This window comes from Equus quagga, chromosome 1 (assembly GCF_021613505.1).
Source record: "Equus quagga isolate Etosha38 chromosome 1, UCLA_HA_Equagga_1.0, whole genome shotgun sequence".
Lineage (NCBI taxonomy): Eukaryota > Metazoa > Chordata > Mammalia > Perissodactyla > Equidae > Equus > Equus quagga.
The window spans coordinates 144,184,368-144,201,844 of NC_060267.1; the positions used below are offsets into that span (position 1 = coordinate 144,184,368).

Consider the following 17,477-nt stretch of genomic DNA (forward strand, 5'->3'; position numbering starts at 1 on the left):
CCCGCTGCTCTAACATGACATCTTTGTCATAAATAAAGAGTCTGTCTGTGAATGGGTATGTTGGATGATAAAATTCTAAAGCCAAACTCTTAACTGCTACATGATACTGTCTTTCTTTGTAAAAGGAAATGTGATGGACATAATGGGCTTTAGACTCAACCAGGCTGGAATCTCAACTCACAGTCTCCACCTCCTGAAATGCTGCTGGCTGAGTGATGTTGGCACATGATTTTACCACTGAGCCCATTCCTCTCTCACATGGCTCTTGGAAGGAATGGGCACAATTGGCGACACCGCATCGCTTTTATCTTCACCACATATTTCAAATGTAAGCACTTGCTCTGGTTGGAGCCTTGGGGCTTGGGTTCTGTAGTTGTATTAATTTTCTATTGCTGTGTAACAAATTGACACAAACTTAGTGGCCTAAAACCAACTTCAGGTTCTGTAGGTCAGAAGTCTGGGTGGGCTCAACTGGGTTCCCTCCTGAGCCTCAAAAGGCTGAAATCAATGTGTCAGTGGGGTTGAGCTCTTATCTGGAGGCTCTGGGGAAATACACTTCCAAGTTCATTCAGTTGTTGGCTGAACCCAGTTCCTTGCAGTTTCAGGACTGAAGCCCCTGTTTTCTTGCTGGCTGTCAGCCAGGGGTTGCTCTTAGCTCCTAGAGGCTGCTCTCAGGCCCTTTCCACCCGGCCTCCTCCATCTTCAGGTTAACAACAGATGTCAAATCCTTCTCATGCTTTGAAACTGACTTCCTCTGGAAAAAATACTCTACCTTTAAAGAGCTCATGTGAAGAGATTAGGCCTACATGGGTAATCTCTCCATTTTAAGGTCACCTGATTAGTAATTTCATCTGCAAATCTCTTTTACCATGCAACATCATCATCTCGAGAGTAACACCAGAGGGCGATGGTGCTGGGGACAATTTTAGACTTCTGCCTACCATAGTAATACTACATATGTTACTTGGACTGCAGATTTCATGATGGGCCATCTCATAAGAATTCTTTGATATATGTCAGAAAACCCAAAATACTTCATCAGCTTATTCCAAGTTCCCAAATGGGCTAGAAACGTTGACTACAACTTGCCTTCCTGGAACCTTGGCCCTGTTTCCTGCACAGACATATCCTTTTTTTCTTGCAAACTCTTGGTATTCAGATGCTATTTTTGTCTGATATCTCTACAGTTTATTGTCCATCCCTCATTTATGTCATTTATGGAAATAACATCAGTCAACAAATATGCCAAGTATACACTATATTCATAGCACTTATCCAAATCCAAGATCACACCTGGCGAGGTGTTAGGCCGATAGTAGTTGTTTTTTGGATGTCTGATGAATGAATGAGTGAGTAATGAATGATAGGCATTGCGCTTAAGTAGCCTACTGTCTACTTTAGAAATAAGCCATATGCACATATACAAATAAATAATAATATAAGAAATTACACAGTTTTTTAAATGTAGTCAAAGAGATAGATCATAGTGTGTGTGTGTGTGTGCGCGCACGCGTGTGTGTGCGTGCAAGGAAAACTTTGTGGAAGAAGTAGAGCTAGCATGGGGCCTTGAGAAACAAGCATTATTTGGACTGGTGGGAGGACGACCCACAGTCTGATAGGGAGAACTGTGTGAGCAAAGGTGCATCTTGGAATGGGTGCAGCCATTCTTGGTGGGAATCAAGATCTGAATGGCAGGTTGTGGCCTTACAGAAGCTTTGAATGTCAAATAAGGTAAAGAAATGTTCGCCTCACTTATCTCAAGGAGCCAAAGGTTTATTAAAGTGAAGCACTTTGAACTCTCTGGAATAAAGGGGATATTAATGCATGATTTTCTTAACTCACTAGGAAAGTTTTCTTAAAAAATTTTCAAAACTTCCTCTGGTAAATACTACCATTGCAAGTCAAAATCAGAGTCCTTTATTCTGTATTCAGCCAACAAACAACAATCTGAAATAATGTTGATTTTTAGTTTGCAGCCATTGGAGTTGCTCGAGTTCTTTCCCATCCCACTTTGGAATTAACTGTCCCTGCAGCTTCCTTTCTTTCCACAAAGTCAAGAAGTATGGCTACTATACAGAGAGGGCTATGATCTAGGAAAGTAATTGGTAACAAAATCATAGAATAGGATGTCTCGGCATCAGGTACACCTGTGGGAATGGTGGGCAAAATGTACAAACCCAGCTAACGATGAAAAGACAGCTCTAAGGAAAAGCCTAGCAAATGCAAAAAGATTTGGAACACAATAGCCCCTCTAGGAGTGCATGTTTTACAGGAGAACACAGCAATGTGAACGGGAGGAAAGGCCGATGATTTACAGGCTGCAAGCTAATGACCAGAGCACTGAGTGGGAATCTCACTTTGGGAATGGCCTGCAGTTTTCTGGGAGACTGTCTGTGTGTCTGTCCTTCAGGTCCTGCCTGCATGACAGAAGTCTGGCTACGGCCACTGTCATCGGGGAGAAAGGAGTCTTCCCCTCCAGATACTATATTCTGCCAGTCTGAGGGAGCTCAATGTTTATGGGATCGCTAAAGGAAAGTCTTAGTTAAGGATCAATGGGAGGAAGCCATAAAATGAGATATCTTACTGGGCCAAATGCTTAATGGGGGCCTGCCAGTTTCCAAACTTGCCTGGAGGAATATGGCATTTCTGAGGGAGGAAAAATAGAAACTGAGTCTTGAGGTCAATTCTTCAACATTAAACTGTCATATTCTCAACTTACTCTTCCTCTGGGGCACTTGAAATAAAGAGCCTAACCTTGATGGTCTGTCTGTCCTCTGTTCCCTAAGTAGGTCAGCAAGTAGGTCAACATTACTCCCCTAGGTGGGTCACTGGGGGACCAATGTGCACAGAACAGTTGAGGGACTCCCCAAGAGGTGCTTTGGCATAAATCAGTATCAGAGAGGCACATGACCTAGGTATTTCACTTTAGTGGTGTTTCCTGAAGAGGGACACTTTGTTTGCATTGTCTGGTGCTACCCACGCTGGTTCTTAGGCTCCAGGAGCTGCTTTTTGAGGCTCACGCAGAATCCACTGCATGAGTGAAGGCCTGCTGGGCACGCCTCTGATTCCTGGATGACACACACAGGTACACAAGGAACGCCAGACACAGCAAGGTCACTACGGAGAAGAAGGCGACGGTGCACCTAAAGGCAGATGGCTTCAAGGGCAGGCGGATCAGGGGGCTTTCTGCTGGGATCTGGTTGGTCAGGCTGAGCATGTAGCCGAGAGACCAGGCTATGCTGCTATTTCCCACCTGTGGAGTAGAGGAGATGGCTCAGTTCTCAGGGCAGGGCTCAAGGTGGGAATTACATACCTGGGGCACCCCACTGTCACCCTCATGAAACACCCACAGGAAACTATGGCCTAAGGAGGCCAGAGGACTTGCCCACGTTCAGACACTGCAGAGACTAGGCGAGAACCCAGGTCCCCGTGACCACAAAGTCTTGAGGCCCTACCTCCAACACTGCAGAGAAAACAGTCAGAAGAACAAATCCTCACAAACTCGCCACAGCCAAGTGTGAAGAGGGTTCAGTTAACAACAGTGAAAGTTTTCCTGTTCTTGGGTACACAAGTGTCTGTGGCTCAAGAAAGAGGGTAACGAGTGATTCACTGAACCCAGTTCCAGTTTCTAAGAACACAAGGTCAGTGTAAATGGGAAATAGATCTTGTCAATTTCTTCTGGTAGTTCTATCAATTTTTGTTTACATGCTTTTCGGCTGTTTTATTAGATATATAAATGTTTTGAACTTGCAATCTTCGTAATGAATTGAACTTTTTATTGTTATGTTGTAATCCTCTCTATCTCAATTGATGCTCTTTATCTGAAAGACTTATTTTGTCAGATATTAAACAGTTACGCCAGTTTTCTTTTGGGTAGTGTTTGTTTGATAACTAAACATTTTTTTTTAACTTTCAATCTTTCCATATCCTGAGGCTTAAAGCCTAAGTGTTTCTCTTAGAAACAACATATACTTGATTTTTAAAAATTCAATCTGACAATGTCTGTCTTTTAATCAGTAGGTTTACTCCATTTATAATTATTGTGATTGTGATATATTTGGACTTCCTTCTAATATCTTAGTTTCAAATTTTTAATTAGTGCTATTTTCCTATATTTATTTTTTCCTTGCTTGCCTTAAAAATGATATATATATGTTCCTCTATACCAGATGAGCATCTTTGGCCACTTTTATGTTCTTGTATCCTATGACGCCCCCACCCCACCCCCAATCACAGTAGATATTAGCCATACTTGAATTCTGGGTTGTTATGAGTGGATTCTTCACCTTTACTTTTCTTTGGTGTTAGTTTCCTTTCTTAATATAAATTTTAAGCCACATCATTTATTCTTACTTCCTATATTTTTATAACATCTCCTGGATTTATTTTTCTTATTTAATTACTTCCTCCAAAAATATTTTCAGCATAAGTCTTTGTGTGGCAAATCTTCTGACATCTTTTTATGCCCTCACATTTTGAATACTAATTTGACTAGATACAAAACCCTTTATGAATAAAGGAAAGGAACTCGAAGCCTAGAATTCTGTATCCATCCAAATTGGTATTCAATGGAAAGTCATTCTCTGTTTTCCTAATGTACTCTGCTGGTAATTAGATTCACCAGAAGCAAAGCTTAGAGAGCACATGCTACCGACAGGCCTTATATGTCTCAGACATCCTGACTCTTTCTGGATGACTCAATTTTATTTATGTAAAAGTAGACAAGCACAGGCCTAATACCAGATATTGATTGGTTTGATCTAATTATTGCCGAAGCTAATACTGAACAGACTTACTCCAGACATACGTCAGGCTTTCTGTCAGCTATTCCTGACATGAGAAAACCCTCCCAGAACCTGGGGAACATATTGCTGGATGAACTTATTAGCAAAGCTGAGTCTTGCACAGAAACAAGGTCCAGAGGGTTCCTGAGACCAGTCACCTGTGACAGGTGTGATTCCAGCTTCAGACCATTCTGGACACTTGAGAGGAAATACAGTGACCTCAATCTCATTCCAAGGGAAAATTCTCATTTAATGCTGTAATCCTTCACGCTCTATCTTATTCTGGCATCTGCGTAAAATCTGTGAGCAATTAGTTACTATCCTTGTAAAAAAAAGCTGTTATATTTGAAGCTTCTTTTCAGGATGAGAAGTCTCAAGTCCTTAACATATGTGTTTATTCACTCAACAAGCATTTACTAAGCATCTTCTAGGTTCTCGCCCTGTGCTGAATGCCAGGAATACGAGGATGATAAAATAAGTCCTGGCCTCACGGAACTGAGTCCATGGGCTCCTGGCCTCCAATCCTTTACTCAAGTGGGAGGGTCTCCAGTGAACGCCTCCTGTGAATTCGCTATCATCTCTTCTGAGAAGCTCCAACTGATCATAACCCCATCGGCTCTGTTCAGCAAGTTTAAATCACCAATACCCTTCTACCTTAGGCATTTCTTTCACACACGTACACACAAACTGCTATCTTGAGAGGAAGAGGAGAAAACAACTTGTGCTTTGACTTACTTCTTTTTTAAAATGTATTTGGGGCCAAGTCTCTTTGGTGAATTTGTATCCATTTACCAGCAAGTGATAGATATAGTGGGCTGAGAAGCAGTAGGAGCGGGCGTACACCTCATCAAACATGGGGAGCAGCTGCGGGAGCTGAAAGGAAGTTCAAAGCAGGTAAGTGGAAGGCCAGGCAGGCATGTTTTAAAAGGCACCTTTCAGAACACCTTAGGTCAACAGTCCTATTTTAAAGAATCTTATCACCCAGAGTCTCATAATAAAAATTACTATAAAATAATACAATTATATAATATAATGAAAATATCACGTAAGAATAATCTCTAAGTTTATAAGTGCTTATTATTTGCCAAACACTGTTCCAACCATCATGCCTGCGGTTAGCACTTTAATCCACAATGCAGGTATGATGTGGGTTTCCTTATGATCCCCATTTTATAGATGTGGTGAAAACAGGACAGCATAAAGGTCACATTCAGAACGTTCACACACGTGCACACGGATGGAATACACTCTGCTCTACTGCTTTGTACCGATATTGATTCTTTCTCTTTAAATACTGACCTGACTCCAACTCTGTGAGCAGAAATCCCAGGTGCTTGAGTTGAAGGTGTTCAGGGAAAAACTACCTGAAAGATTCATAGCTCTGGCTGTGTAGTAGAATCCCGCAAAAGCCTGCAAGGAAGTAGTACAGCAGGAAATTAGTTCTCAGAATGGGAATAAGAAAGTGGGAAACAAGTCAGCAGAAGAGAAAGAGAAAGATGAGAAACAAGTATTCAATGGGGGAAAAAGGAATCTTTCCATGGATTTTGTTCTTACCACAAACGGCCCCTTAACTTTTGGCTGATAAACTCCATCAAAGGAACAGACTTCCTGGTCATGGCAAGCATCGAAGTCAAACAGAGAAGCCACCTTTTCCCTACACAGGGATGGGTCCCCGGTTCCTTCAAAAGTGATGATGGCACTGGGCTTGTAACTTCCAGGCCTCAGGTCCGCTGTGCAGAAGCTGCCAAATATGTGGTCCCCAGTGAAAGTGGTGGTATAATTCCGAGGGTAACAGGGGTTGATGAGATGGGTTTTCATGGGAGAATTCTGCAGGTACAAGAGTGAGGTGTTAGAAATCACTCTTTTATGGAGACCAAGTCCTTCCCTTTTGCAAATTCTCACTATTGCTACGCTCCAACGCCAATAGAGATGGAAAAAATGCCATTCTGTGTCAGTGTGTACTTGCAGGCGATGCCCACGTTGTCTAGATAACTGAGGTGGAAGTGCAGGGACAGTGACTCTGAAGCAGGCACAATGCTAGGCTGTTGCTCACATTATCTGCTCCAGCCCTCATGATAGCCCTGTGAGGCAGGTTTTAGGAACTCCATTTTGATGAGAAAACAAGATCTGTTTTGATTAACTGACAATTTTGAATCGAATATTATCTCTCTACCTAATAAAATTAATCCAAAAAGTTCAAATAATTATGAAAATTGTCTCCTTCCCACCCACTTCCAACCACCAGCTCCCCTCCCCGGAAGTAACCACTATTGCCAGTTTTCCTATATTCTACCAGACATTTTGTGCATACTTCTTGTATGCATAGGCAAATACATTTTCTTTTCCCCCCTCTTTCTTTCTTCTTTAAATCATAAATGGTAGTACTCTATACATACTGTTTTCCTACTTAAAAATACATCACACTCACAATTAGAATATACAACTATGTACTGGGGGGCTTTGGGGAGAAGAAGAAGAAAAAAATAAAAAAGATTGGCAACAGATGTCAGCTCAGGTGCCAATCTTTAAAAAAAAATATCTATCTATCTATATATCTTTGAGATCTTTTCATTCATTGTACATGTAGAGGGGCCTCTCCCTTTAGAAGCTGCATAGCACTCCACTGTACAAATAAACTATAATTTATTAAGGACTTCCCTCTAGATGGAAATTTAGGTGGTTTCAATCATTTTACCATGACAAAACAATTCTGCAATATTCTTGTTACATGTAAACCTTTGATCCTTTCATAATTTATTTGTATAAAGATTGTGGTAGGGACCCACAATTGTATCCCCTACAGTAAAATCTTGACCCAGACAACATTCAGGCCAACTCATGCATTTTACTGATGAGGAACTGAGGTACACTTCAAAATAATGTAATCATTTAACAAAGGTCAGTGATAGGATTCTGCACAGAAGTCCAACACTCATGCAATATAACTCACATGATCATCCTCCAGAAAGACCTTAATATAACTCTGTGGAGGCAGCAAATTGGCCCCTTTCTGCCTCAATAGTGTGAAATAAATCTATTATTTTCAAAAATTGTCGTGTCTAATTTGTAACATATCACTCCTATGTCACCCTGTGGCTGAAATATTGGTTGAAAGAAAAAAAATTAAGTCAACCAACTGGTTTTTAGTTTCCCCCTCAAATTTTACTCATATATATATATATAGATATATATATATATCTATATATATATATATATAGATATTTTGGCGAAGAAGATTTACTCTAAGCTAACATCTGTTGCCAATCTTCCTCTTTTTTTTCACTTGAGGAAGATCAGCCCTGAGCTAACATCTGTGTCAGTCTTCCTCTATCTTGTATGTGGGTCACTGCCACAGCATGGCTTGACAAGTGGTGTAGGTCTGCACCCAAGATCCAAACCTGGGAACCCAAGCTGCTGAAGTGGAGTGTGCTGGATTTAACCACTACACCATGGGGCCAGCCTCTAATTATACTTTTTTAATAATTAAAATAATTTCTGTCTTAGCCTGGGGAAGAAGCAAGACAATATAAATTATTTCTGGTTTGGAACATAGAAGAAGCTCAGTAAAGATTATTTCTATTCTCTTTCTGGAGTTTGAATTATTTGTTATGGCACTCTGTAAATATAATTTGCCAATGTGCCACATTGCTCAGGCCCTCGACATTCAATAAGGCTTCCCTGAACTTAGTGTTTGCAGGCACTGGCATGAAAGTGTCAACCAGTGGGTGTGAGAGAAAAAAGGCCACTAGAAAACCAGAACACAATCTGATCTTACAGTAAAACCTCTTATAAATAGAAACAATAGTGATCAAAACTATTTAAAAAAACTTACAAGGAAACTACCTTTAAAAGAAACATATAGGACCAATGACAAAAACTCTTAAGTTTTACTGAAGGATACAAACTAAGAAGTAAATAAATGGAAGGACATTTTATAATTCTGGATAGGAATTCTTATCATTAAGGCAATTTTTACCAAATTAATATATGAATCAATGCAATTCCAATCATAATCTCAATACAAATTTTTCTTTTTGTTACTACCTAAAATGATTTTGAAGTTCAAAATAAATGTCTGAGAGTAGAAAAGCAAACTACTGCAACCAGAACAACATGATACTGACTCAAGAATGGACAAATGGATGAATAGAATAGAACAGAAAATCCAGAAATAGATCCTCATCATCCAAAAACTTATCATTGGAATGTCTTGGAATCCCTGAAATTATAAGATTGCAAAAAGTCATCACAACATTGTTGGTAGGAATCTGAATGGTTTTAATTTTGTTGGAAGATTGCCTATTTATCCATTTAAGCAAAAAATATAGCTATCCTTTGACCCTATCCTACAGAAGTAATATCACTAGTTCAAACGTTCTACGTACAAGAAGGTTTATAATATTATTGTTGTAGCAGTCAAACAAGACATAGCCTAGTGTCTAACAGGAGAGGAATGGTTGATAAATTTTGGAATATTAAATAGTAAAGAAAATAAGTTATATATTGACCTGGAAAGCATAGAACAACAACATTCAAGCTGTGATCAGTGAGGACGTCCAGTGAATAGGATTGGAGGGAGGTTTTTAAAATTTTTACTTTAACACCTTTTTGTACAGTTTGACATTTTTATAACAAAAATGTACTTTCTTTTATAATCAAATGACGAATATAATTTTTCTTTTTAAATAATGGTACTTGGAATATTATGCACCCATAAAACTAACAATTTCAAAGGACATTTAATAACTCAGGAAATTCCTCATGATATATTGTTAGGTGAAACAAAAAGCTGTCTATAAAACTATATATACCATATGACACCAAATTTGTAAATACACATATTCATGCATTAAAAAAAAACTAGAAGAAAATACAACAATATGTTGATAGTGGTTAATTCTGGGGTTTTTTGCTTGTTTATTACTTATATTTTTGTGTGTCTGAATTTTCTAAATTTTTTTCCCTAAACATGTATTACTTTAAAAACAAAAGAGAAAGTCTAGCTTAAAGAGGAAAAGAAAGAAAAGGAATGCATGTCTCGAATGTCTAACATGTCAGAGTGAGACTTGAGCCCTGGGGGGCCTAGAGACTTGGTAACAAGAAACTAATTTGCAAACTACATATCTAGGTATCATTCTCACCACACTACTAGCCCCTTAATATTACAGACAAGGAAATGAGACCCAGACTGCTGGAATTTACTCAGCCAGTGTCCAGGATGCAAAAATCTGCATGAACCTTCTAAGTCGGGGTTGGCAACATGTATTTTGGTGCATGAAAGTATTGGTCAGGCAGGTCCAGACATGCGTTTGTGGGTGATCCTCATCACACCCGGATCCTTCCTCTCACCTGAGTCAGAAGGCTTAGAAGGCAGAGCCACCCTCTCAGGCATCCAGAGGTTGCCAGGCAAGGTGGAGAGACACCCCTGTCTCTGTGAGCTAACTGTCCACAGCAAGGGGCTGGGGTTTCCCACCTCTGCCCACAGTCCTCGGCTCACACGTTAGACCTGTGTTCTCAAACCCAAAGGAGACCTCAGACAGGAGGAGTATTCACTTCTCCACTGTAGACTGTTGGCTACATAGATAATCGTTCTTTAATAAACATTTAATAAACACATGTACACACACACACACCTATTCCTCAGGGCCAGCCAAATTTAAGAGGTTAGCTTCTCTGAACTCCACTCACCCTGGGAAAAGGATGATTTACCTGTGCCCTTCTCCTGTGGGAAGCTCAGAGGAGCCCCCCACAACTCCATCTCTGCCAGGGCCAGAGCTGGAGGAAGGGGCATTAAGCACTGCTAGAAACAAAAGGAGATGCAGAAAAGAGAATTTTCCAGAGCTTTCCTCCTGGAAAGAGGCATGTTGGATGAAATCCTTTAATGAGCGAGTGGAGATGAATGGTGGTTATGGAGACCTTGCTTGGGAGGGTTGATTGAGTCCCTAGTGGGGTTTGATTTGGCTGAGTCGGGGGTGTGTGAGAGTCTGGGGTGGGCACTGAGTCTCTTGAGGCCTGGAAGAGTAGCTGAGGGCTGCCCGCAGGGGTCCCCCTCTCTGTCTTTCCCAGACAGTGCTCAGCCTCTCCTGACAATACATGTCACATCATGTGCACTGGAGCTCCAGTCTTTTCTGTAAGGCTGAAAGAGAAGTTTTGAGGAGCAGCCTAGAACTGGAGGGCGAATTCTCACAATCCACCCTGCACGTGTGTTATGTGCCATCAAGTTGGCTCCAACTCCTGGCGACCTATGAATGAGTGATGTCCACAATGTGCTGTCCTCAACAACCCGTCTCAGCTCCTGTAGACTCATGCCTATGGCTGCCTTTATGGAGTTAATTCATCTTATATTTGGTCTTCCTGCTGCCTTCTACTTTTCGCAGCATTATTGTCTTTTCCAAAGAATCCTGCCTTCTCATGATGTGTCCAAAGTAGGACAGCCTCGGCTTTATCATTTTTGCCTCCAGCAATAGTTTGGGCTTAATTTGCTCTAGGACCCACTTGTTCATCTTTCTGGCTGTCCAGGCTATCCCCAGAGCTCTCCTCCAACACTGCATTTCAAATCAATCAGTTTTGTTCCTGCCAGCTTTCTTCACTGTCCAGCTTTCACACCCACACGTAGTAATTGTGAATATGAGGATGCGGATAATCTTGGCCTTACTCTCTAAGTGTCTTCCTTACACTTGATGATCCTTCCTAATTCTTTCACTGCTGCCCTTCCGAGTCTCAGTCTCCTTTGATTTCTTGGCTGCAGTCTCTATTTAAATTGATGACTGGACCAAGGTAAACAAAACCTTTAACAATTTCAATGCCTTCATTGTCTATGTTAAAGTTGTGTAGCTCTCCTGTAGTCACGATTTTTGTCTTCTTGATGTTCACAAGCCATCCTGCTTTGACACTTTCTTCTTTTACTTTCGCCAGAAGTTGTTTCAGATCATTGCTGTTTCTGCCGGTAAGATGGCATCATCTTCATATCTTAGATTGTTGATATTTTTCCCACCAATTTCAATCCTCCTTCATCTAAGTCTAGCCCAGTTTTTCATATGATATGTTCTGTGTACAGATTAAACAGACAGGGAGATAAATTGCACCCTTGTCTAAGCCCTTTGCCTAGAGGAAACCATTCTGTCTCTCCATGTTCTGTCCTGCCAGTGGCTTCTTGTCCACAATACAGGTTATGCATCAGAACAATCAAGAGCTGAGGTACGCCCATTTCTTTCAGAGATGCCCAGAGCTTTTCATGATCCAGCAGACAAAGGCTTTATTGTAGTCTATAAAACATAGACTAACCTTCTTTTGGAATTCTTTGGAGCACTCCAGTAACCAACAAATAAATAATCACAATTAGAATTTGTGTGCCTCTCCCTTTTCGAAATCCAGTGTAGACACCGGGCATTTCTTGCTCCATATAAGGTAAAAGCCTCTGTTGCAGCACCTTGAGCATCTTTACTTGCATGGAAAATTAGAGCCACAGTCCTATGGTTACTGTATTCCTTGGCATCTCCTTTCTTGGGGATTGGGATATATATTGAGCATTTCCAGTCTATCAACCATTGTTTTGTTTTCCATATTTGTTGGCATAATCTTGCTAGGATTTGGACAGATTCAGTCTCCGTGGCTTGAAATAATTCTATCAATATCCCATCTACCTCTGGTGACTTACTTCTTCCCAGTACTTTCAGTGCAGCTTTCATTTCACTTTCTAGAACTACGGGCTCGGCAATGACTACTTGGTATATACAGGGGTCTGAAGGTGTGAGTTTTGCAGGTGACACTTTCATGAGCCAGCCCAGTTTTTCTGCAGGCTAGTGGATGGGGAATACTACTTCCTTTTCCAGGTACCAAAGTAGGCTGAAGGGGTGGTGCTTAACCTACTGATGCTGTGCTCACTGTGTTCACTAGCTGACCCAGCCCTTGTCCCCTGCCCCTGGGCCCCATCAGAAGCCACGATCTGTGGCCTCTGGTTGGCTTTCTGCCCCTTTAGGTGGTCAAGGCCCCTTCCCTTCATCTTCATCTTCCCTTCTCAGCCATAGCTGAGAGTGATGCTTCCTGAGCCCTAGAGTTTGGGGTCCGGGGTGTCATGCATGGAGCTAGTGCTCACTGAAACACACTTTGCTAATGTCAAGTTTATATTAGTGACAGCCTTCCAGCTGATGCCTGAAGCAGCCATTTGTGCCATGGAACAGTCACCATATGAATTACTGACTGATGTGAGAATTCTGTTGCTCTAAAATTCCAATATATAAAGGGCATCAAAGCTGCTTAATAGTGGCCAGCCCAATGGCTGAGTGGTTTAGTTCGCACGCTCCGCTTTGGCGGCCCGGGGTTTCACCAGTTTGGATCCTGGGCATAGACACGGCACTGCTCATCAAGCCATGCTGAGGTGGTGTCCCACATGTCACAACTAGAAGGACCCACAGCTAAAAATACATAACTATGTGCTGGGGGGCTTTGGGGGAGAAAAAGGAAAAATAAAATCTTTAAAAAAAAACCCCAAAACTGCCTAATATAGGCCCATCTTAAAAGAGACAGAGCCTGGGGAGGAATCTGCCCTCTCCCCATTAGCAAGCATTTCTCTTGTGACCACTTTTATTATTTTGTCTGCACTCAGGGGAATTTCAAAATTCTCAGGCTTATTTAGCTACTGATTTAAAACAGTTTGTGTCCATAAATGGAGCCCAGGTCTTGAATCACTTACAAGACATCTGGAGCTGTGGAATTTCCCTGGACTTCTGACTCAAATATACTGGAAGTGGTCAATACAACAGACAGACAGCGAGAGAGACAGCACTTGGCCCTTGGAAAATGCTGTTGTTTCTATCTATCTTCTAACTGTAGAGGAAAGGAGGAACCCTGGAAGGCAAGGCACCCTCCCCTCAGCTAAGACCCCCAAGGGATCACCTGCTGCCCCAGCTCAGGTACCTGAAGGAGTATTGCCAGAAATCTCTTCTCAGCCTCGTTCCGGCCGTAGCACTGGAAGCTATGTGTGTAGACCGTGTACACATAGCCGTACAGGGACACCTTCATGATGTCGCTGGTGTTCAGCCCCACCTTCTCTCCAGTGGAAAAGGATATTTGGGTGGAGGCACCACCTAAATCCAGGGCACCTGTGGTTTCCACTCCATTCGGATGCACCCACATATGCCACAGGTTCTTCTGCACAGTGGGAAAAGGAAGCAAGAAAAAAGGCCAAAAGCACTGTCTCTGTTTTCCTAGGATTCTCCACTCTGGACCCAAGACCCATTTCTTATTGCCAAGAAGTATGACATGGGGAACATTCAGGACCAAATCTCTTCATCACTTTGGGCATAGTGAACTCAAATGCTTACAGAGGCTGGACAGGTAACATAAATGAGTGAATTAGACTGGGGTATACAACAGGGAATGGTGGGGAGTGTGGCAAACTGGGGAGTGCATGAGCTACACTCTGTTTCAGTCAGTTTTGCCATGCAGGAATGTGAGTCCACTGTGAGCAGCTCTTCCAACTTTTGGGGAGTGAGGGGGTCAGGAGAAACTAGAAAGCTAGACTTTTATGTGAAATTTATAAAACATTAACTGTTGGCAATTAATTAAAACTTTTAAAATATATTTGAAGGGGAACAAATTAGATCTTGGGCTGGATATGGTGTGAGTGCCTTCAGTTTATGCCCTCTGTAACATGGTGACTGTCTCTTGGAGTCAGCTTTCCTCACCAAAGGAGCAGGAAGTGTGGGGAATGGACTGTAAGAAGACCTGGGGACACAGAATGAGTTGGGAAGCAGACTGTCTGAGGGCTCTGTAAATTCCAGAAGGCTATGGAACTTCTTGGAAGAGTCACTCTCCAGCTGCCCTTCAAAAGACCCATTGCCCAGTGTTTGATTTAGATCCCTCCAATTTCTTACCAGAAAAATATCATCACTTATTAGTAAAGTGATGATATTCCCTCTCCCCAATTTGGTCCTGCTCATGATCCAAGCTATACATGTCTTTTCTTAGCTGTTATCTCACACGTATTTCCCTAATGCATTACACAATGGAAATGACACAGGACAGATGCCCCTGTTGGCATGCACCTCTGCTTACGCTACCCCCCACAGGGGACGGGACAAACAGCAAGATTAAAACCCATGCATTTGTTTTCACACACCTCCAGGAAATTTCCCATTAAATAGTTGGCTGTAATCCATCCATATATCCCTTCCTCTTGCCCAGAAATGATTTGAGCATCCCTAAAGTCAAAGGGCTGGGACTTGAAGTAGTTTTGGATGCTTGCAAGGACTTCATTAGCTGCTGTTTCGTTTTGCAACCTGTGCAAGGCACAGAACACAAAAGGCTGAGTGTCCAGACAACACAGTCTTCAAATAATCTCGCTCAGGTGAAAACGTAGGCTTGCCCACCCCTGCGGGCAGGGATGATTTTCCAGATGTGTGCGAGACATGGCAACCCCTCTTGCAAGTTGAAGCCTCCCAGGCAACCATGTGAAGGCAGGATGCACTTGTTAGCAGTCAAACTGCCAAGCAGGAAAACAGCCTACAGTAAAAATACCACTTGTTCTCTCCCCTTATCAGTTCCTGTTCCACTCTCTAGCAACCAGCTAATCAAAAGAGCCTCCTGCTTAATCACCATTGCTCTGTCTCAGATCAGCAGAGGAAAGGAAATTGCTGAAGTCATGGGAGTGGTGTAAACAATCTCTTGGGGGCACCAAATAAAGAAGCCCTCATCAGCCCAGAAGAAAGGGGCACTTAGGAGGAAGAAGGGAAGGAAGAAGATTGAGTTTTCAGCTATCACTGCTTCAATCTTTGGGAAAGCTCCATCATGAGAGGATACCATGGCCATAATGGCTGTCACTGGATTAAAATCCATCAGTGTGCTGACCCATGGAACAGTGGCAACATAGCATTACTATATCACCCATGACATAGCGTTACTATTTCATTCATCTCCTTCCATTTCAGCCTACAGCAGAAAGCTCATTAGGGAGATTAGTTTCCTTTTTATCAGTGAGTTAAGAAAGCCAGGGGCATATGGCTTAAGAGCAATGCTACAAGCGGAAGTACATTCCAGTTCAGTGGCAAAATACCACTGCTTGGAAATGAAATCCAAGTTTTCCCAGTTTGATCAGTTCCCATCCCAGCTGATTCTCATTAACTGTTTTTTTATATTTGACTTTTGTAGCAATTAAAATGTCCGCTAGTTCCTCAGAAGAAATGGATCACCATCAGAGACATTTTAACAAAGAGGAGTTAATATTTAACTTATTCAAATGGGACATTCACTTTTTTTCCCCAAGTGGTGAACTTTCTATTCCACGGTTTGTGTCACAAACTATAAACGACAGAGCCTTTTAATTATTTCTTACTGAGAGGACTGGGAGAAAAAAGCAACCAAGAAAAAGTCAGGTTCTTAAGAACTGTTTCCATAAGATAGAAAACTCAGAGGGAGGAATTTCTACATCATTTCTGTTTCAGGTAAAGAATAAATTTCAAACACAATGCAGACTCCAAAACTGAGCAAAGAAAGTGGACTTCCTTCCCCATTCTATGGTCAACCAGGACACAGGAATAGAAATAAAGATAGGAAAACTATAAGGGAAAGGCCCAATCCAACTGCAAGTGCTCCCAGATTTCTTTTGATGATCGTGTTTGCTCGTTCCTTTATATTTTCCGCATGCCCACACATATGATTTTACATCACTGGAATCAGACACAAAGCATCTTAGAAGCAGAATGAGTGTCATCTTTTGGGGATGAAACCTTGTTTTCAAAGTCTGGAGCAGCCTCTACCCTGTAGAGATTTAGGTTTGCTGTTTTTTTGTGGTGTTTCTTTTTTTTCCGAACTATTTTTCTTTTATTTCAAAGTCAAGGAAATACTATAGTGGAGAAAAAAATGAAGAGAAAGGACATTCACAAACAGCGCGCCTGGGCTAAAAGTCATGGTTGCAAATTTAGAAGGTAATTGAATGAAATGAGATGTTTGTTTCATAATAACTCCAAAGGCTTTGACTGGCATGAGGTGCAAAAATTTCATTATTTTAAAGCAGATCTCAGCGACATTTCGTACATGGGAAGAAGCTCCATAGCTATGGGTCGCACTTAGTGAAGCTGGTTGTGTACAGGTGTAAAAATACCAGGTGTCAAAAACAGTTTCTACTTTTCCAAAAAATTAGAGGCATACCCCACGAGCAGATTTCATGTTACCTTCCTTCTTTCCGAGTCCTCAGTAAAATCACCAAGGGAAAGGGAATCAATTTTAGAACTGTTTCTTTCTGGGTATTAAAATAAAGCTAAGAGTTTCCCAACTTTAATAGCCTAAATTTATGGCAGAATATGGGTTTCTTTCCTTCAGATATGTCCCAAGAAACAGAATTCCATTCTTGGCAAGATTCAACACATTCTTGGCTATTTTGGTCAAATGGGCTCCTTTGTGCCATTTCGGGCCTTACCTCAGCAAGCGCATCCCAGCTGTGGCCCCCAAGTAAATGCGGGTAGACCCATGGAGGTGGGCTGGAATCTGCCCCTTGACTTTTTGCATGCAATCATTAAAGCCTTTGGGGGCATCTTGGGGGTTTCCCCCATAGCTGGAGATTCCAGGGCCTGCAAAGCAAGCAGTCAGCAATTGTTAGCATTCCCAGGAACCGACAAGAGCAATACAATTTTTAAATAGAAAACAAATCAGCTTTGGAAATTAGTGGGTTTTAGTAGAGGGTTGGAAACAGGTGGA

General features: G+C 41.7%; 1 protein-coding gene across 3 annotated transcripts in view; it reads right to left on the bottom strand.

Annotated features, from left to right (window-relative positions):
* Positions 1 to 1,901: 1,901 nt before the first annotated feature.
* The window catches only part of ENTPD3 (ectonucleoside triphosphate diphosphohydrolase 3), a 35,101-nt gene continuing 19,525 nt past the window's right edge, over positions 1,902 to 17,477 (bottom strand). For all 3 annotated transcript variants that reach the window (XM_046678565.1, XM_046678545.1, XM_046678555.1), the window contains exons 5-11: positions 17,200 to 17,350; positions 14,905 to 15,064; positions 13,701 to 13,934; positions 6,339 to 6,611; positions 6,084 to 6,194; positions 5,520 to 5,657; positions 1,902 to 3,253 (exon numbers count right to left, since the gene is read on the bottom strand). In XM_046678565.1, the coding sequence (XP_046534521.1) occupies positions 3,017 to 3,253; positions 5,520 to 5,657; positions 6,084 to 6,194; positions 6,339 to 6,611; positions 13,701 to 13,934; positions 14,905 to 15,064; positions 17,200 to 17,350 (1,304 nt within the window). In that variant the 3' untranslated portion in view covers positions 1,902 to 3,016. The remainder of the gene's footprint in view (positions 3,254 to 5,519; positions 5,658 to 6,083; positions 6,195 to 6,338; positions 6,612 to 13,700; positions 13,935 to 14,904; positions 15,065 to 17,199; positions 17,351 to 17,477) is intronic.